This window comes from Chelon labrosus (genome assembly GCF_963514085.1).
Source record: "Chelon labrosus genome assembly, chromosome: 21".
Classification (NCBI taxonomy): domain Eukaryota; kingdom Metazoa; phylum Chordata; class Actinopteri; order Mugiliformes; family Mugilidae; genus Chelon; species Chelon labrosus.
The window spans coordinates 16,740,928-16,762,229 of record NC_140354.1 but is presented as its reverse complement, the minus strand read 5'-3'; the positions used below and the strand labels follow the sequence as shown (position 1 = coordinate 16,762,229).

Here is a 21,302-nt window from a genome sequence, read left to right as displayed (position 1 = left end):
ATTATCCGACAGCCATTTAGAGATATGAAACTTCCCCGTTTAACGACATTACCTGAAACTATATTACTGGGACAAATCAGAATCAGGAACAAGGGAATCATCTTGATGTTTCTTTATGTTGTTTTTCTCATTGGATCTACAGTCAGACTGTTCACCCACATTCTTCCAGTCAGTATAAAACACAGAGACTATTAGAGTGGGTTGTGACACCACCAGAGTCAGTAAGTGAAGATATACTGCCACCTTATGAGCAAAGGAGGGACCTAGACGTCATTTGGTTTTGGCTATAAAGTCACAAACAGTCAAACAGTTTATTGTCTTGCTTAGATTGTGTTTAATCCAGTGTTGGTTTCTGAGAAAGAGACTGGTAGATGAATCTAAAGCTGAAGTTTAGGTTTTTGAAGCTTTAGTGTACCCAAACTTTTCACCTTATCTGGCCTCATCTCATCACCATCGCTCTGATGTTTACCCTCGCTGTGAAATCCCGCCGGCCCGTCGAGGGGTTTCCTCTCTGCAAACAGACCCTCCTCTGTTGTCTGAAACCGGAGAGGTTAGCATTCCTCGGCCCGGGCCTCGAATAAAGACACAAATTCTTGCAGAAGAAATAATCCAGGTTCCCTCTGGGAGTGCAAACCTATCCGCTGTTCCCGGGGCAGCTGCCTCCCTCAAGGTGGACAATCGGTGTCTTTGTGAAGCCAGGCCGATGCCAACAGCATCGAGCAGGTCCACCCGGCAGCCCCTCAGTCCTGCAGTGTGAGCTGCGCTGATGGTCTCAGCTGCAGAGACATTGGATTATTTTAAGTAAAAAAAAGGTTAATATCACAATGCACCCAATATCCTGACCATCCTTCTTGGACTATTAACCTTTTGGACTAGCTGCATCTATCTCCTGATTGGATTATGGATTTTGATTTCCTCATTGGATTTGTCGGCCTGGAATATCTGACGATTACAAGGAGTCCCCACCGACCTACAGGTAGGCCATTATTTTTTTTTACCTTTTCCTTCCTGACCCCAAAAGTGGCACAAGCTGCTTGTAAGGAGCCACATTTACTAAATTGTTTGCTTTATGGGAATCATTTTGAGACCACAGAGACTGCAAGCTTTACATTATTAGAAAAACAACTCAAGATTTGAGGCGAAATGTCATAGTGCTGCCACCTTAAGTTGTGATTTGTCATTAAGAACGTGCCACATGCACCTGCTGCATATTCTTTTACACACACTGTTTGTCTGGGAGTTACAGTCTATTTTATTTTATTTCCTCAGCCAGTCACTGGACAAGATGATTTAATTCAAGTCCTGTGTGGAGTGGGGGCCGTGGGGGGGGTTGGGCAGTCAGTGAGTCAGACAGGGAATTAGGCAGGATTCAATGTTAGACCACTTAACATGCTTTATTTCAGCATTCAAAATAATTAAAAACATCTCAATTTATTATACATATACAAAATAGGTACAGATCCTTGTGGTGTTTTTTTTTCTCCCATGGGTGTGTCTGTCTGCATTCTCTCACAAACTCTTTACTGATGTCTTTCTGTGCATTTTTTTAAAAAAAAAATCTCCAATTTTTCTTTTTTTTTCACCCGTTGCACAAGAAAACAAGAAACAAACTACAACAGATGCATGAATGAAGGGGATGGAGTGGGGAACTAGGATCGGAAAGAGAAGGTGAACGGGACGTGGAGAATGTAAAAGCGAGAAGAGACGCTAGTCTCCCTTTCAACTCAGAAACAGAGCAAGAGTTGTGACAGGCCGACACTAACTAGCAAGGCTGGAACTAGAAGAATTCTGTTTCACTCTGGACAGCAAGAATTAAAACTGTGGTTTTGTTTTAGCACCAAGAGGGAACCACGCAATGCCAGAGTGACTGCAACACTACAGAACAGTATAGCCATAACGGACAGCCAGGAACCCTCAATGAAAGAATAGCACCTTAAGTTTTAGCTATTTCTGCTTCTGCGGAAGTGTCTGTAAAACCTCAACCACCCCACCAACCACTCCATCTACTGCAGGCGTCCCTTCACAAACACTGGGCCCTTTTTCAATAGCTGGAATTCCTTGCTTTTCTGAGGTAGCCATACGATTTTTTTTTTTTTTTTTTCAAAAAAGAGGTTTAAACCCATGTTTCTCTGCTGGTGGTTTTAATGTAGCTTTTCTTTAAAATAAAAAAAAGAGGGAGAAACAGAGAGGAACAAACAAGAAAGCGACCACAACAACAAACAAATCATCTACAACACAAGCAGATGAGGTGGAGGGAATAGTTGTCAGCGTTGTCTGGGGCAGGTGGAGGTGGGGAGGGCAGAACAACAGAGACAAACGTGGCTGTCAGTTTCACCGTTTATTCATCAACACCGGAAACGTGGTACAAAGCAATTGGGTTCTGTCTGTTGGGACTGTCCTTTCATTCCTCTCGCCGCAGAGGTGTATCAAAATACAAAAGTCACCTGTGTGTTTCTGTTGGTTTATGTAAACTCCAGAGACGGCTGGTGTGGCGGGATGGAGAGGGGGAGTAATTTGTTTTTACACTTTACAGAGGCATATATTATTTTCTTGTTGCCAGTGAAACAAAATGTCTTCTCTACAGGATCCTTGGTGTTGGTGATGGCAAAAAAAAATGAAACGAAAAAAGTCAGAAACAAAAAAAAATAAAAATAAAAATAGTGGTCCCAAACGCGACGATGCAGATTCCGCCACATCGCCGCCGTCTTTTTCTTGTTGAAGTGCAGGTTTTTAGGCAAAGTGGACCATTGGAGCAACGGCCAAATGGAAACTTGTAGAATCAGGAGCGAGGGGTTGGATTTTTCAAAAAAAGGGCGTTAGAAGAACATTTTGGTGGGGTGTTTTTTTTAGAGAGATGACTGCTAGAAAAAATAAAACGCACACACACACACAACAACAACAATTTCAAGTCCAGATTTCTCTTTTTACAAGAAACAGACGGGTCCAACTTCAAGGCCAAACTCTTGGTCTGCAGCACCAACGTCCATAGGAGCGATATCAATGATGGGCAGGCGAGATGTTTTTGATGTCTTGTAATCGATGACTGTCTTGCCCCATGTACCGGTGTGTGACTGGAAGGAGAGAGGAAGAAAGCGGGATTAGGCTCAAGGTCCAAAACAGCCACCATTTGTCCAAAACACATGAGCTGAAAGACTTTCTACTATAGCTATCTTTGCTATGTGACCCACTGAGTTTCAAAAGTAAGAACATATGCATTGAATATTTAGCATTCGAGGCTCATTCAGTGGTCACTGGGACAAACATGACATAATAGACTACTGTTCCCTCACCGTGCATCCATCTTCCAGGACACTGTAGGTGAAGCGGCTGTTGCCCTCGGCTCTGATCTCGATCTCGTTGGAGCCCTGGAGGAGAAGGGCCTTCTTGAGGTTTCCAGCGGTGGCGTCCATGTAGGCGACGCTGTTCTTGCAGTGGTAGGTGATGTTCTGGGATGCCTCGGTGGACATGAGACGCAGGAAGGTCATCTGGATGTTGACATCCTCGGGCATTGAACCCTCGCTGCCATACTCGAACTGTAAAGACAATGGGGAAGAATTACTGACTGGTACTGAGAGGGGAGGTAAGATTCAGTTGTGGAAGACATGAAGTAGGAGGATCCGGGATTGAGAAGAGAGGAGTGAAGGAAGAGATGTCAAGTAGGGATTTGCCTGCTTGTTTACCTGGAAGCCGTCATTCATAGCCTCTCCGAACCAGACGTGCTTCTTCTCCTTGATGTTCTTGCTGATGTACCAGTTCTTCTTGGCAACCTCACGCTGAGTGGGAGCTACGCAGGTCTCGCCAGTCTCCATGTTACAGTAGACCTTGATGGCATCCTGAGTGCAGCCCTGGTCGGGGTCGATCCAGTACTCGCCTAGGGGAAAAAAACACAAAGGTCAGAGAAGTCAAAACTCCACAATGCAATTGGTCATTGGGCCATGGCTGTTTTGTGTTTCATCCGTTGCTCTACTGCGGAAGTGTAAAAACTCACCGCTCTTCCAGTCAGGGTGGCACATCTTGAGGTCACGGCAGGTTCTGGCTGGGTTCTTGCGGGTTCCATCAGGACTGCGGATCTGCTCGATCTGCTGGCTCAGGCTCTTGAGGGTGCTGTCCACCTCCAGGTCGCGATCACGGAGAACGTTAGCATCATCAGCACGGAACATGCGGAAGGGATCGGGGGCCTTCTCCTGGGGCTGGGCAATGAAGCCAAGGTCGAATCCACCGCCAGGTGCACCAGGTGCTCCAGGGGGTCCAGGAGGTCCAGGAGGACCCTAGAAGAAGGGAAATAGAAGTAAGAGATGGGGTTGGTTAATTCATTACAAGTAAAGATTTTTTCTCAACACTATATTGCCTCATGTGTCGTGGGAGAAAATAAACAGACAGATAAATGGGTGCATGGATTTGAACAGTTAGTCTTACAGCAGGTCCCATCTCTCCAGAACGTCCACGAGGTCCAGGAGGTCCAGTGGGTCCGGGCAGACCAGACATACCATCCTTACCAGGAGAACCAGCAGATCCAGCAGGGCCCTAGAAATAACACAGAGACAAAAAACTCAGAAAACCAAAGTCTGCAGTCAGAATATATGAACATGGACAACTGCTCTGAATATTCAAAGACAGTGTGGTGTCAGCTTACTCTAGGTCCAGCGGGTCCAGAAGCACCAGCAGGTCCAGCCTCTCCAGAAGATCCCTATGGGTCCACATACAAAAACAGAAGTTAGGGGTTTTATGTTGCTGTATGGAGTATGTTGTATCTGTAGGCTCAAGAGTAAAGTAACATACAGGAGGTCCAGGAGGTCCCTGCATTCCAGTGAATCCTCTGTGTCCCTTCATGCCTCTCTCTCCAGCCTCTCCACTCTCTCCCTTGTCTCCACGAACTCCAGAGGGTCCCTGTTAGGAGGAAGAAGGAGATGAAATGTTTATTTTTTCCTTCATTTGCATGCCGATCCATCCATTGTAGTTGTATGCTAATAGTGCAGACTTTATAACTTACAGCAGGGCCACGAGGTCCAGCAGGGCCAGCAGCACCAGCAGGGCCAGCAGGTCCCTGGAACGCAAAAAAATAATCTGTTCAATTTTGAGGCACATTACATGGAAGCACAATTTCCACTCCCAGAAATTGTACATTCAATATCTTTGATTCATTTTCACATTGTCATGAAAAGACCAAGACAAAAAGGTAGGTTTGTCACTCACAGTCTCTCCACGGTCACCGGTCTTTCCAGCGGGTCCAACGGGTCCAGGGGCACCAGGGGGTCCGGGGGCACCGGGGGCTCCAGATGGGCCGCTCTCTCCACGGTCTCCCTAAAATGCAAACACAGAATTTGTTTATCTCTAGCCTTTGTTTCTGTATTTAATTACCATGGCATGTTAAGAAAATCATAGAGCTGCCATGATGATATTGCTTAGCCAAATATCTGTCCTCCAGGACAGGCCATGCACATCAAAAGTGATGTCAGTACAGATTCACTTTGATGATTTTATGTGGCAATGTTTACTCTTTATCTAACCAGTAGATATGCATGTGTATCATAGAAGCCACTGTGTTATTTACTGAAGGAGTTTGATGCTGTTCATTTAGCGGTTGGTTGGTTCAGGAGAATCACTTTTAAAACCTAATTCCGTATTAGAAACTAAAGACAGAGGTGTCAAAGAGGAGGTTCAATGAAAAGATAATTTTCTCCACAAATGTACTTTACCAAATTGGGCTTTGCAAGTCTTGATTTACCACTTATGAACTCACCTTGGGTCCAGGGGCTCCATCACGACCAGCTGATCCCTCGTTTCCGGGGGTTCCCTAGAAAACAACACAGCAGGTTAGCTTATTGAGAAACAGGGGTTTGACTTTTACATGGTAGTATATAAGGGAAGACACGCAGCATTGTTTTGCTCTACTGCGATTGTTCATACCTCACGTCCAGGCTCACCAGGGGCACCAGCAAGACCAGGGGGTCCCATGGGTCCAGGAGGTCCACGCTCACCACCTGGGCCAGAAGGTCCCTGCTTTCCAACCTCACCCTGTAGATTGGACAGACAAAATCAGTCCAGTCAAAATAAATTCATCTTGTGCATTTCTAAAGATGATTGGGTAACAGAGTTCAGTGTGGTTTGCTGTTCTGGAGCTGAGAAACCTGTAGTTTTTTCAAGTTGAGATTTTAGAGTAACAATAAGAACTTACAGAAGGTCCGGGCATGCCAGGGAAACCTCTCTCTCCTCTTTGTCCAGGCAGACCAACAATACCACGCTGTCCAGCAATACCCTGAGGTCCAGGCAGACCGGCACTACCCTGTAGGGGGCAGCAAAGAGAAATAGAGACAACGTGGTCAGACATGAAGATTCAGGGTAGAAAAACTGACAGTAACTAGTTCTTTGTTCTGTCACTGGAAATGCATCAGTTATTTGTACTGTATCAATCTGTTCTGAGGGTTTCTTTGTGAAGACAACTTACGGGAGCACCATCAGCACCAGGGCTACCCTTCTCTCCAACAACTCCTGGAGGACCGGCAGCACCGACCTCACCAGGGCGACCAGCGGGTCCAGTCTCACCACGGTTTCCTTTGGGTCCCTCTTTACCAGCTGGTCCAGAAGGTCCGGGAGGTCCAGGGTTTCCCTGTGGTGTAGGTGAAGGGGTAAATTATAGCAATCTTGGATGTTTTTAGCTTTGCTTCAGCATCAAGAACTGCTGAGAAAGACTTACAGCAGGGCCGGGTGGTCCAACTCTGCCAGCAGCACCAGGGAAGCCAGTAGCACCCTAGGGAGACAGATGGCCATTAGCGGATATAAGTTTCAGAAACATTGGAATGGGCTTATTGTGATATTTAACAGAGTGGCGCAAGAGTGGGGACTTACAGGAGGTCCAGCGGGTCCACGGGCTCCCTTGGCACCAGTGTTTCCAACGGGACCCTGAGGTCCGGGGGCACCAGTTGGTCCAGCAGGGCCAGGGGCACCAGCATCTCCCTTGGCACCATTATCTCCAGCCTCTCCCTTAGCACCAGGCTGTCCATCAGCACCCTGAAGAGAAGAGAGAAATAATTTATCAGTAATTGTTTTTGGTGGAGCTTCAAGCAAAAGAAAAGCATCAGCAAGAGGCTGGGACATTCATGGAGAAATTACTTACAGGAGGTCCAGCGAATCCAGCAGGTCCTGGTGGTCCAGACTCTCCACGCTCACCCTGTGGAAGAGGAAGAAGAGTCAGTCAAGTATTTTAAGATTCACTGACCAGTAGAACTGAAGGTCAATTTTCTGAAGACAGACCAACAAACAAAAATGTACTTACAGGGGCTCCGCGGGCGCCAGAAGGTCCGACAGGTCCAGCAGCACCAGGCTCTCCCTTGTCTCCGGTGGATCCAGCAGGTCCAGGAAGTCCAATTGGTCCAGTCAAACCACGAGGACCATCTTTGCCGGGAGCACCATCAGCACCCTTAACTCCTTGGTCACCCTGAATTATTCGATGACAAGGGAGTTTGGGTTAAACAATGAGTGATTGCAGGATGTTGTAATACTGCAGCCATTCTGTGGGTGGCACTAGAGCTGGATCAGTAACTAGAAATGGCCAGACTCATCAAAGTGGAAGGCCTGGTCTGTGTTTTTGTTGAACGGATGAGTTAGCTCTGACCTTAAACTGGCTATGTACATCAGTAGTGATGAGTTTATTGGGAGTACTACAAGACAGTTGTGGAAACTCACTCTGTCTCCTCTCAGTCCTGGAAGACCAGCGGCTCCGCGCTCACCAGGCATTCCCTGCAGTCCAGGAGGACCCTGAGCTCCAGGAGTACCAGGGGCACCAGCATCTCCCTGAGGAAGAGAAGGGAAATATGTCAAACTGTTGAATATGTACCGTTTAGTCACCCATCAGATGAAAATGATCCTCTTTTTTCTTGACGTCTGCTGGTGTATACCTTAGCACCATCGTTTCCAGCAGATCCGGGGGATCCACGGGCACCAGCGGGTCCAATAGGGCCAGGTGCTCCACGCTCACCGGGGAATCCTCTGTCACCCTGGGAGGAAAGGGTGGTAGAGAGAACACGTTTTGAGTTTCTGTCTGCTATCAGAAGAGGTGTTTCAAAAACACAAAGAAATATCTAGTAAAGATTGCTCTCAGTTGTTGTCAGTTTTTTGACTTGCAACATCCCTTTAGCACTGGCCAGTCACTACCTCAAAATAGCTTGTTAGCATTAGCTTTGCTCTGTCTTGGATAGTTTTGCCATAATACCTAGGTGAAACTTTTTCATTTTGACATAGTAACCTAAATTCTTCTCAAAAAGTTCTCAAAAAGTTGCAAACATCACTGAACTTACTCTAGCTCCAGCAGGTCCTGGGGTACCAGCCTCACCGGGCAGACCCTAGATGGAAAGATGGAAATAGAAGTGCTTTAATTCACAAGAAAAGTATAAATTTGAGTTATATATTCCACCATATTTCAGTCAGTACCTGCTCTCCGGGCTTGCCAGTCTCACCAACAGCACCCTGGGGTCCGGGAAGACCCTGGAATCCAGCAGGTCCAGAAGCTCCCTGATCTCCTCTCTCACCAGCAGGACCCTAAGGATGAGCAGAGCACGACTATCAGAGCTCATATACGCAACCACAAATAATGCATTGTGTGGGCACAACGTAGCTACATCTGTAGTTCTGTGTAGTCAAAGGGTTTCAGGTTGACAAGGGTTAGTGCAACCAAGCAAGGTGCTAATGTGGCAGTGTGATTTAGAGATTTATTGTGTTTACTTACAGAGGGGCCAGGAGGACCCTGAGCACCAACGTCACCGTCCTTTCCAGGGGCACCCTAATAGAAACAAGGCAGGATTTTAGACGGACAGGTAGTAGCTTCTAAAGGTAACAAGAAAATAGTTCAGGAAATTCAAAGAGAAGCACGGTGTAGACAACTTACAGTAGGGCCAGTGGGTCCCATAACTCCTCTCTCGCCAGGCTTTCCACCCTCACCCTACAGACAAAAGAAAGGAATAAATGAGGAGACCTAGTTCTCAAGAGCCCATCAAATACACTGTGAGACATTTGGAATATTACTCACAGCAGCTCCCTTGGGTCCGGGGAATCCCATCACTCCAGGCTGGCCTCTAGCTCCAACGGCGCCAGGAGGTCCGGGGCGGCCATCTTGTCCGGGGGATCCCTGGTAGTAGAGAATGCATTAAGGATTCAAGTAGATATAAGATATGAACATTTTGAGAAACTAAAGTATTCTGAAGAGGAACTTACAGCAGCGCCAAGCTTGCCATCGGGTCCAGGGCTACCTGGGCTTCCGGTCATACCCTATAGAGCAAAGGTCAAAGGTTAGAGGCAGGCCTGTGAGGTGAATAAATTATGTTGCTCACACCTATTTGACAGAAAGCAGGGCATCTCACCTTAGCTCCAGGCAGACCAGGCTCACCGCTACGGCCAGGCTCGCCAGTGGCACCTTTAGGTCCAACAATACCTGGGGAACCACGCTCACCAGTGGCACCCTAAAATATGAGAGAATATTAGCTCAACTGAAACGCTTCTCAGCACATATGTGCAGGTGAAATCAATGTACATATAAGCTGTCTGTAAGTGTGTCACTTACTTTGGGTCCAGCAGCACCATCAGAACCAGGGAAACCACGACCGCCAGGGGCGCCCTGTAGAGAAAATCAAACACATCTAGCTTAGTTGTGTAAGAAACAGACTATTGCTGTTGACTGACCATTAGGAATAGTCCTAATGTGAAACATTGTTCTTTCATTTATCAAGAATCAGTCCCTGCCAACACCAAAGCCTAGGCCCGGGTGTCTGAATTATCACAATTGAAAGACTCAGGAAGTGGCTGTGGACACCTGCCACATGACCACCCTCTGGTCCTCTGGTGGTAGCATGAGAATCAAACTACAATGTGCAGCGAGGAGGCAATTTTTTCTGTATCACATGTGCAGATAGCATTCTGAAACTTTGGTCTTTCTGCTCTTTGCATTCAACGCAGAGAAACATTCATCACTAAATGTTTTTTGCTTCCAAAATGTTAAATCATATTTGTGGAAACAAAGTGAAACACATACTCTCTCTCCGGGAGCTCCACGGCCTCCAGAAGCACCGGGCTCTCCTCTGGCTCCTCTCTTGCCCTCCTCACCGGGAGGTCCTGGGGGTCCCTGAACTCCTGGGGCACCCTGGGAAAAGGAAAGCAGTCGATATAAGAGCCCGAATGTGAACACATGCGTTTATGGAAGATGTACTCTGGGCTGATCTGTGGTGAACTTACAGCCTCTCCCTTGGCACCGGCCTCTCCTTTGGCTCCTGGGGCACCAGCCTCACCCTGAAGGACACAAGGAAGTAAGGAAACATAAAGATACAAAACCAGCTGGCCAATACAAAGTGACTATTTGGGTGGATCTCAGTGACAAATGTAAACAACACAAGAAGGTGTCTAGAGTAAACCAGTAGTTTTGCTTTTATTAAAATTATATATTTATCATGAAAACATTCAAGAAAGAGCTGTTTTAGATATTCTCAGCAAGCTTTACTCACAGTGTTACCCTTGGGTCCTGGGGCACCGGCAGCACCCTGAGGTCCTGAGGGTCCACGGGGTCCGGGGAAACCGGGAGCTCCAGCAACTCCAGCAGCACCCTGCAGGGGGCAGCAAATGACCACAACACAGTCATATCATGCCGTACTGTACTGGTAGTGGTGACTATCTGTAGCTAAAGTAAAGGTAAAAAAACTGCCTTTGCTGTTTTGTTGGTGCCTCGTTCAAGCTTTTAAGCCAACTCTAGATTCAAACTCTCAAATATGTCATACCTATAGAGTAAATTTGGTAAATTTGTTGGGAATCATACTTACAGGGACTCCCTTAGCTCCAGGGGCTCCATCAGCACCAGGGTTTCCCTGTGAAGAGAAAAAAGAAAGGAAATTCCATTAACAATTTTAAGAATTTAAATGCAGTTGTGTCATCAAAAATAACTCTCCAATGAGACAGTTTTGAGAAAGGTCAGTCTACCATATTGGTTTATACTTACAGAAGGTCCAGCTGCACCAGCAGGTCCAGGGTTTCCGGGCTCACCACGGGATCCAGCGGGGCCCTCGGGTCCACGAGCACCCTGAGGTCCAGCATCACCCTAGGGAGAGGGAAAACAAAGAACAGGGTTTAGTAAGATAATCAAGTTATGATACACCATGGGGGATGACTTTCACAGTAAAATGGAAAATGTCAGGTTTTGGAAATTAAATATTAAAATGGGACATAGGGAAACTGTTGCTTTGGGGTAAACTGTCCCAAAGTCAGTGTGGCTGCATTTTAAAGAGCCCCTTTCACGTGCCATTCACTTTTCTGGCTTCCTGGAGCAAACCTCAGCCAAAAACTAACTAAAACTAAAGTCCAAGTTCCACATTCATAGTAATATAATACTGAGTTTATCCATACAAACAGGCTAAAACAGCGTAACTTGTAGGGTTTCTAGAAGGCATTTCACCACTCATCAAAGTAACTTCTTCAGTTCTGAAAGACTGGTGTTGAATCGGGGTGTAAACAGGAACATCTCCTGGAACTCACATGACTAGGGTTAAGGTTGAGGTTAGGGTATTGTTACTCAATGAATGGCTCTCTAATGAACCATTACTGGTCAGAGACTCCAGTCTGAAGGTGTGAGACTGGAGTCACAGATCCTAGTCATGCAAGTTATACTGAATGGCAATACCATGGTCTATTACAATGAGTTTGTATACCAGGTATTCATAGTCATATTTATTGTGCATAGTGACATATTTGAGTACACAGAGTTGGGACCTTGTAAGATCCACATTCTGCATTGTCCTTGTTGGGTCAAATAAAGGTTGACTACCTACACAAATGCTGCTATTGTGCAATGTGATGCTATTTTGGATTGATGATTAAGGAAGAATTTTAAATGGATGATGTTACAGATGATTGGTAGAAACCATGTTGGGCAGTGCTGTACCTTGGATCCAGGGCCACCAGGGAATCCAGGAGGTCCAGCGGGGCCAGTGGGACCCTGTGAACAAACAAACAAACAAAAAAAAGATTCAGACAAATTTGGTAAGTGCTTAAACATCTTATCAAAACACTGGGACCTAAAATTTTGAGAACATCTGCAGGTTTAGAGGGTGAAACACTTACAGGAGGTCCAGCAGCACCAGCAGCACCATCGTTACCACGAGCTCCCTGCAGCAGACAGAAAAACACGATTGGTCAATTTGTTCGATGACTAACAGATCAGCCGATTGTGGTATTGATCACAGTAGTCGTATGAGTATGTGGGTACTCACAGCAGCTCCAGAAGCACCAGTGCGGCCTCTCTCGCCAGGCAGACCACGAGGTCCCTGAGAAAGACAGCGACAGTCAGTCAGTTTTAAAATTGGCATTAGTTGGATGTCGCAGGAAAATCCAAGATGGCAGCTGTGCCACAGAGGTTGGTGTTGTTTAACTTACCATAGCACCAGGAGTTCCATTCTCACCAGGGGACCCAGCCTCTCCCTAAAGGTAGAGAACACACAGGCAGGTGAGGTGATGATAGAACCTGAAGAGTCATTTGTCAACAATAATTTAACTAAACAATATGGCTGCCACTAGCCAGTGTGCAGTCAGTTTGGCTGCTATACCCAGAAGCTAGCAAATATGACCATTACTATGGCTTATTCTGCTGTTGCTTATCATGGCCTCTATTGCCAATGCAAATACCAGAATAACTTAAAGGGCCAGCCATTTTACACATTAGAGTCTGTTTATAACTCATGAGGAATACCAGTCATCTTGAGGTTGAAGACTGCACAATTTATAGGACAAATCCAATCTCCAAATCCAATATTTTCAGGTAGAGCTAGACCTGAAGCTTTGTAGAAAAAGCCTTTTAGCAAGTTTTAGTGAGCTTCTGCGGCTTTGATTTCCACCATTTTCTTGTGTGCCACCCCAGCTTTCTGGAATTTGTAATCATCCTTAATAGAGTTCTGCATTAATGCTTCGACTACTACAAGTTCTAGCACTTATGCTTCCACACTATCATCCCTGCATTCAGCATCGCTATTACAGCTACTTCTATTTCTACTGCCACCCTTAATACTGCTACTATTATAGATGCGTCTGCAGTGCTACTGAAGTAAACCCACCTTTGGGTATTCAAAACGGACGTTTCTCTAGTCTGAGACATACTGTGGAAGAGCAAGTCAACAAGATGGACACTCACCTTGGGGCCAGCAGGGCCAGAGTCTCCCTTAGCACCATCCAGACCGCTGAATCCCTAAAGAGAAAAAGAGACACGCAGAGATGAAGAACTTCGTCAGAAGACGCTACAGGAGATGCCGAGTTGAGTGGTGTGACGAGAGTTGTGACTCACTCTGTGTCCCTTGATGCCGGGCAGGCCGGGGGTTCCTGGGAAACCACGAGCTCCCTGAGAGAAGAATTCAAGAGGGCGACAGAATTTAATATCTTTTATTTACATGATACTACTAAGAAATGAATGTTGGCTGGCAACTTACCTGTGGGCCAGAAGGTCCACGCTCACCGGAGCGACCAGGTTTGCCAGACTCACCCTGAGAGCAAGAAAGGGACAGGGATTAACACATGGATTAAGCCATCTTCTTTAACCTGCTCTGATATAAAGACAGTGTCGATGAGAAGATCTCGGTGCACTTACATCCTCTCCGTTCTTTCCAGGGGGGCCAGCGGCGCCGCGGGGACCCATGGGACCCTGAAGAGAAAGACGCATCAAAGGTGAGTATGGCGACAGGCTAGCAAGGGGCAATGACGGTGTGCATTTGTCTTCATGTCCTTAATACTCACAGAAGCTCCAGCCTCACCAGGCTCACCAGGGGGGCCAGTGAATCCCTGAGGTCCCTGTTGAGGTAGAAACATGGACACATCATCAGTACAACAAATATGTTCAAATATGCTGACATGTCCTTCTAGTAGAGACTGTGTAGTTGCTTTAACAGTGTACACATGCATATATTATGAGCCTCTTCAAACAGAGAACACCTCAGAAACACAGCAATGTTCCGTCTTTGTTTAATGGCTACCATCAGCTGACATGGGCGGGGAATAGAAGCAGTCAAATAAATAAAAAATAACATAACACTCTTCATATGGCAGAACTAACTCTCAGTGACTTATTATGGAAATCATCTGCGTACACTCAGAGTGTGTTCTGGCTAGCTTCAACTGCATTCACATCTGCTCTGGCCCTCTGTACTGGTTCAAAACTTCTTGGACTTTTTGTGCTTCAGCAGTGAAACTCAAAATCTCAAAGCCAACCCTAAAGACTTAACAGTGCCGTAAGATCCTTCTTGGTGACTCGTATTTTAGCGAAACAAATTTTTGCAAGCGAGAACTGATCAAATTGTAGATGTACAGCGAGAACAAGTTCTATTTTTGTGTAAATCTGATGTGCAAATCAGAAATTAAATAAAACTGTTCAAAGTTCACAAATGCAATGAGCCTTTTCTGAGCTGTTTGTTCATTCAAATAGCACTTTTTTTTTTATTCCTTTTGACAAAAATTTACCCAAGACACTAGACACCAGTAACTATACAGAGATAATTTGACCACAATCAAAAGTTCTCAGTAGGAAAAGACAGTGGATTTGAAGTGTAGCTCTGGCTTCAAGGCTTCATGCCAACTGGACATTGAGTACAGGGTACTGAAGTGATGATTATGTCGTAATGATATGACTGCCCACTACCCCATCTATCCTCCCGGCCTCATTTTTCAAACATTTTTAGTTATGTACTCACACTAGAACCGGGAGCTCCAGGGGGTCCACGGGGTCCCATTGGGCCCTGTCAGTCAAACAAGAGGCATGGTCAGACGCTGCATCACATTAATCACAATGACATTATTGAGAGTGTGTATGAATGTATGCCCGTCTTACCATGGGTCCAGGCACAGGCATGGCAGGAGATTTCTCATCATAGCCACCAGACATTTGAGGGGAGAAGTTCTGGAAAAAAACAAAAAGAGATATGTTAACCACAGAAAAAATACTAAATCTAAGGTAAAAATGTCATAAATAAAATATTTCTTCAATACTGAGTTTAATTTCCTAGAATAGCTATAACAAGATCAAGACAATTGTCATCCAGGGCTCCCCATTTAAACTGCTTTGGCCTGTTCACCCTTGCTCCCTGCAAACTACTCAGACAATATCATGTCACCAAATACAATTTACAGAAACAAAGTAATCTAACAGTTACTTCTGCTAAAGTGTTTTTGAATTTGAATTGTTGTTTAGGTGTATTAATGGGTGTTAAATTGAATCATGGCATGCTAAATTAATAAACTAATGCACAATGCTCTGATATTAGCAGGTATGTGTCATAATTTAGCATGTATGTGAAGCCTTGCAAAGTAATGGTAAATTAGACTCGGAATAGTTGCTAGTTATCCAAATTTGTACCACTATATGATGAACTGGATTGGGATGATATATGATGTTAGCTTAGCCTGGTGAGTTAGGTAGGAATTCTAAAAAGAAATGCAAATTAGGTTGCGCATGTTAGCTGAGCACCCTATACCGTAGCTACTTTACCATTTTAGAATAGAAGTCAATGGTAAACTGAGTCATAGCATGCTAAATTAGATCCTGATCCCATTAGCTACAGTGTGCACAGTATATTAGCATGTAAATCAAGTAAAGGTACAGAAACACGGAACTAGACTGTGGAGATGGCATAGTAGCTTAAAAAGAAGGTTGTGATAAAACTGAATCATTGCAAGTAAAAATAGAAAGTGAGCCTCAGGAGGTGCTAGCTTAGCATGCTATAAAACAGGAAGCCATCTAAACTATTCAGCTAATTGAGAAAATACTCTCAACAGGATCTTTCGATTTACACTAATGAACTCTTGACCTTCTGACCCCTGATGCTAGGGGTTAAAAAAAGGGAAATTTTCAGCCAAAACTGCATAAGAAGTCAAGTTCATACAAAGTTGAAGCTTTAGCTGCGAGAGCTGCTTGAAGAAGTGTTTTTTTCACCCAGCATGATTTATACTGGTCTATTTTAATGCATTTGACCAAAACATCAGAACATCTAGTCTGATTAACAAACACGAGATGTCATGAGTAGTGGGATGTGAGTTTGGGGAAGCTGAGAAGAACAAATCTTAGCATTTAAACAGTTTTTCATGTTTTTCCGCAGCCTTCTTTTCTTCGCCACGGAAGAAGTTTTTGTTTACTGATATTGGCAAGCTGACAACATGCTTCCATCCATGTCTCTGGCTGTGATAGACTCATAACTGATATGACCTAAACAACAAGTCAAAAAGTCAAAAAATAAATAAAACCAAATCCACTACTCACTCCACCGAGGCCGGGAGGTCCAGGGGGGCCGGGAGGTCCGGGCAGTCCAGGCTGGCCGGGGATACCATCGTTACCAGGGGGACCAGAAGGACCCTGCAGGTGGAGGAAGACATGGTCAGGCTCAAGAGTCAGAAGAAAACGGTCACCTAGGCTAGAGGCAGGGATCTGACGCCCATACCCAAAAAACAACACCAACAAATCACATGATAGCTTACAGTTACGTCATTGGAACAGATCACTATGTTTATAGTTTAATTTCCTGCTTATGTCTTTACAGGATCAGCGATGGAAGAGGAAATAATGGCGGCGAAGATGTCATTTAATCCCATGACCCATGGACTGACCATGTGACCAGAAGGTGGTCATGTGATATCAGGATACTGGAAGTGGGTAAGTACAGTCCTAAACCTAAAACCACTTGTTGGTCACGATCACCACAAAAATAAATAATCATCACAATCTTCAACATCATAAATAACCAACATTAAAGTAAATATTTCTGAGAACTGGCTAGAGTGCACGTCAATGTGTCTTCTCGGCTTTCGGATTCAACTTGTGAATAGTCCCAGCAACTGGCAGAAAAAAAAAAATCTAATGCAATTAAATAATCCAAATATATTCAATAATATGAATTTAATCTATGATTGCAGCAATTGGGATGAAAGTGGCTCCACTTCAATCCCAAAACCTGCTTTAGTACGTAATGCCTACAACTACAATGTGCCTCCATTGGCTTTCTCAGAGTATTATTAGTTTTCATTGACAGAGATCATGTTCTAAATGGCTTGGTTATAGGATTTACCCCAAATATTTGCTCCTTTATTTGATTTTGACTGAGAACCTCAACTTTAACCAGACATCCCCAGTTGATTTCATTTATTCAGTTGCTCCAGCATGAGTCTGAGTAGCCTTCAGTGCAATATCAAGGAGCTACACAATGTGTTTTCTGAAACCTGTACCTCATTTAAACAGTTTTTACACAAAATCCAACTCTAAAAGCTTTGCTTAATAAGACATATTGCCAACTACCCAACTGTATCACACACTCTCTTCACAAAGAAGGCCTGAGGGCTTTTAGGGTTTACCGACAAAAGCATCCCAGCCCCATTTCCTCATCTGCCTGAGTTCAAACACACGCTCTCTGAGTATAAGTTCCTCGGCTCCAACATAAACAATCTGCTCACCGTGCCGAAAAAAAAAACCCTTGAACGCACCGCAAAAACCTAAAGCTACACGAGCAAGCGGAACAAGGGAGGAGGAGAGTGCTAACTTACCCTGTCTCCCTTGGGTCCGCGCTCTCCCTTGGGTCCCTGTGGGTGAAATAAGAAAAAGAGAAGACAGTGTCATTGCAGGGATAGAAGATAATGGGAGCATGACTCAGTTGTGTATATGAGTGCACGATAATCATCTAAATAATTCACTATATCTGATCTTGTAGAGTAAGAAATTACAAACTAGTCAAGATTGTCATTGTGCACCATGCAAATATTGTGTATGAAGGAACTGTTCAGAAATATACATGTAAAAAAAAAAAAATCTATATTTACCTCAACCTGAGAATCATAACCTGCAGAGAGGGAGAGAGAAAGACACACAAATAAAAATCAAAAATCCATCTCACATGTTAAAGTATAGAGCTTTAAAAAATAATAAAATGACTCAAGCAAAAGAAAAAAATTAATGTCGTGATAGTATATGGGTGGGGGGTGTACATGTGTCTTTGTGGGGTTAGGGGAGATGTCCTTAGTCGTAAGAGGGTGCACCTAAATGTGGAAGAAGTGAATGTTCTTTTTCTAAAGAGGGGGAATGAGTGAGGTAGGAAATCTGAAAGTTTTGGCGCAGGTGGTGGATTGGATCAAAATAAAAGGAGATGGTACCGTCGTCGGGGCAAATGGGGCAGCACTCGTCATGGGGGATGACGGGGTTGGGGCAGTCTGTCGTGTCCTCGCAGATGACCTCATCGCACATCACCGTGCCGCTGTCGCAAACACAGATCTGGCATGGCTCTGGCTTCCACACATCCCGGTCAGCAAACACCTGGCCGTCCAAGGTGCAGCTTCCGCCCGCGCCTGAGGGAGGCGACACAGAGAGACGGGGAGGGAGGGAGGGAGGGAGGAAGGGAGAGCGACAGGTGAGTCACCTGGACGGACATGCAGCGAATGAACTTTAAAAGGAGCTAAAGGATAAATGAAAATAGCTTGTTGCAAACTATGTTTATTACTACTGAAAGTATCTTAATATAGATTAATTTAATTATTTTTCAAAATACGTTGAATATTTTACATTTTTTAATATATTTTTTTGTAATAGTTGTGATTTATGCAGGTCTATATTTTACTTTTAGTTCGAAAAAAACGCTTAAAATGTGAAAAAATAAAACCTGCATTCAGGAATACAGTCGATCACGGAAGTAATAAATACATCAACCCGGAGAGCTTGGCATTTAGAAAGACTTTCAGGGGAACTGGTGCCCTCTGAATCAAACCAGAAACGGTCAAAGGTTACAGAGAGGGCACCGACGCGCTGCCTGTGGGTGCAAGTCACGCCATCGTTACGCACGGAAAGACGCTGGTTACGCACAGAAAAAGCTAGTCTCCAAGTGATATGATCTCGCGTCAAGCAGCAGGCCAAAGTCACATTTTCCGCTCTGATCTACATCACTCCTGCTTCTGCTGCTGCTGGTGTGTATTTCTCAGCAAAACCTAAACTAAACTGGGGCTCCTTTTAGAGGGCTTATAAATCTCCCAGCGTGCCAAAGTGCTGAGCTCAGAGGGGAAAAGCAGCAGCAGAGCTGCAGACTGTCGGCTTGGCAACAGCTGGTGGAAACACTCCACATGTGTTTGCAATTAGAGGAAACAAAAAAAAAAAGTGAGTGGAAAGATGTGGAAGAGCAGGAGAGGGAGGAGGAGGAAAAAGAGGTGGCGTGGGGGACGTGGCGGCCATATATGTCTGCAGGTGCGGAGAGGAGCCTCTGGGTGGCGCTGTTGGACCACTCAGAGGGTCAAAGCACATCTGCTTCAGATAGGCTGCTGAATCCTTTCCAGACAAGAGGAACATCTGGAAAAATGGAATTTCTGCTTTTTCTGGTTCCTGCTTCCAGAGCTGAGGGTTTCTTTGTCTCCTCAGAAGAAGACAAAACCAAACAGAGGTAGTTGTCTCTGACTGCTCCATAACCTCCTTTAAATGCACCTGAGCTTTTTAAAAGCTCCTGGCAGATCTTAACGTGGAAGCTTTCTCAGGCTGTGGAGGTCAAACGTTCCCAGCAGACAAGACTACGCCTGCTGCTCACCTCCCTGTTGTCTCACTATGTGGCTCTTCCTCTCTCACCTGTCCAACTCAGCACTTGGCCCCAGGCTACAAATTACTCTGCCACATCAATCAGGCCTGTGAGAGGCTTCACTCCGCTTGTCTGAGTCTACTGTAAGCCATTTCTCCCCCTTCAAATCTTACATCCAAAGCTGGACAGTTTACCGGCCCCTCAAATCTGCAATTGGCCTTTGTGTGGCTCCTAAGAGCAGACAGCACAGTTAAAGAGTGTCAAATTGGTAAAATGCCCATAGGGAGGACCTTGAATCAAGAGAATAATACTCCAGTTTTTTTGCTTTTAGTTATTTTTTTTGGAGGGGTCAAATCTCTGAATTTCAGCTTGTCTCCGCTGGAAAAACCTCAGCTGGAGGAGAGCATGGAAAACTTGCAGCAACTCGCTCTGCATGCATGATGGGGTGGTGGTGGGGGTCGAGAGACTTATACAAACACAAGGAGAGAGAGACCTAGGCCTCCTTGAGATGCCCAATGCATTACGCACACCCAGTGTTGTCTAAACCGCTGCTATGCTGCACTGTCTATCTGTCTGTCTACATCTGTGGAGACAAAGGAGCAGAAACGCATGAAAGTTCTTATTTCTAGTTCAAACTTTTTCCTTTCTCTTCTTCTCTGTCTAAGACACCAGCAGCCGTCCCGCCACGTAGAGGAAAAAAATCCATTTTCAAGGGAGGTGAAAAAAAAAAAAAAAAAAAAAAAGGCTTGAGAAGCTCCAGTAAACAGTGATGAGACTTACGGTCGTCCTCGCCCTGCGCCCTGACCAAGAGCACTGCTGCGCCGAGCAGCAGCGCCAGCCGCAAATCCACAAAGCTGAACATGTCTAGATGCCACTAGACATGTAGACTCTTTGAGGCAAGAGAGGAAAAAAGTTGGGGATGTTTTCTCTTTCTGCTACACTCCACTCATACACGGGTGTTTGGGGCAGGGTCCGCTCGTCGGTTCACAATCCTCCTGACCCCAGCAGAAAACTCCCTACTGCCTACACTCACTTTCCACCAGGGTTTTTATATGGGAGCCTGAAGAACTGGGAGGTACTGGGGACTGGACTGGTTGGAGAGGAGGGGGGGGGGCGCACCCTCATTACCCCGCTGCCGCTGCTCACGTTTAGGGAAGACAAGAATGGACGCCTCCTTCAAAGAAAAAAAAAAAGAGAGAGAAAAACAGAAGGTCCCTCCTTCCATAATTCCACAGCAGAAGGGTTGGAGTTTGGATCAGAGGAAGGAGGAGGAGGAGGTGGGGGGTGAAGTAAGCAGGAGGAAACTTGATCCATAGGAGCATCAGAGGGTCGGAGGAGAATCTCCTCCTCCAGCAGCCATGGGTTTAATCCACATTTTATTTCTGGTTGTGATCTACTTCCTGATTCACTTTGATTTCAGCTGAATTAGACTGTCTGCATTCAGCTCAGACGCATGTCTCTAATTTTGCAGTCTGGTACTTCTGATTTGTCAGAAGTGTGAGGTGTCATCAGCTTCTGGTTGCAGACTTGTCACAGTTTAGTTTTCCAACGTGTTTTTAGCTGTCAGAGTGTTAACACGGCCCTAGCACGGCTGCAGGCTCACTGTGGTTTTGGTTGTTGGTTTAGCTTAGCTTCTGTTTTTGTGTTTCTGTTGCTAATTCAGTGCTGATCAAGGTGGATGGTCCACAGCTGAAGTCTCACCTGCACAGTGTGTTGTGCAACACTGTACACGTGTGTTTTATGAGAACTCTCCTCGTCCAA

The 21,302-nt window shown here is 45.2% G+C and overlaps 1 protein-coding gene across 1 annotated transcript; it reads right to left on the bottom strand.

Moving 5' to 3' along the window:
- Positions 1 to 1,368: 1,368 nt before the first annotated feature.
- On the bottom strand, positions 1,369 to 20,581 carry col1a1a (collagen, type I, alpha 1a). Its single transcript, XM_084570784.1, has 48 exons — positions 20,322 to 20,581; positions 18,142 to 18,333; positions 17,812 to 17,831; positions 17,539 to 17,574; positions 16,265 to 16,357; positions 14,840 to 14,908; positions 14,703 to 14,747; positions 13,753 to 13,806; positions 13,607 to 13,660; positions 13,449 to 13,502; positions 13,307 to 13,360; positions 13,157 to 13,210; positions 12,406 to 12,450; positions 12,243 to 12,296; positions 12,094 to 12,138; positions 11,915 to 11,968; positions 10,976 to 11,074; positions 10,800 to 10,844; positions 10,488 to 10,586; positions 10,222 to 10,275; positions 10,022 to 10,129; positions 9,554 to 9,607; positions 9,354 to 9,452; positions 9,208 to 9,261; positions 9,023 to 9,121; positions 8,882 to 8,935; positions 8,723 to 8,776; positions 8,428 to 8,535; positions 8,295 to 8,339; positions 7,896 to 7,994; positions 7,684 to 7,791; positions 7,274 to 7,435; positions 7,115 to 7,168; positions 6,847 to 7,008; positions 6,695 to 6,748; positions 6,446 to 6,607; positions 6,176 to 6,283; positions 5,908 to 6,015; positions 5,741 to 5,794; positions 5,194 to 5,301; positions 4,991 to 5,044; positions 4,780 to 4,887; positions 4,634 to 4,687; positions 4,417 to 4,524; positions 3,989 to 4,268; positions 3,681 to 3,871; positions 3,291 to 3,533; positions 1,369 to 3,071 (listed from the first exon to the last, which is right to left on the bottom strand). Exons 1-48 carry the CDS (start codon positions 20,401 to 20,403, stop codon positions 2,925 to 2,927), a joined length of 4,341 nt encoding a protein of 1,446 aa, XP_084426910.1. The 5' UTR covers positions 20,404 to 20,581; the 3' UTR covers positions 1,369 to 2,924.
- Between the last annotated feature and the right edge of the window lie 721 nt (positions 20,582 to 21,302).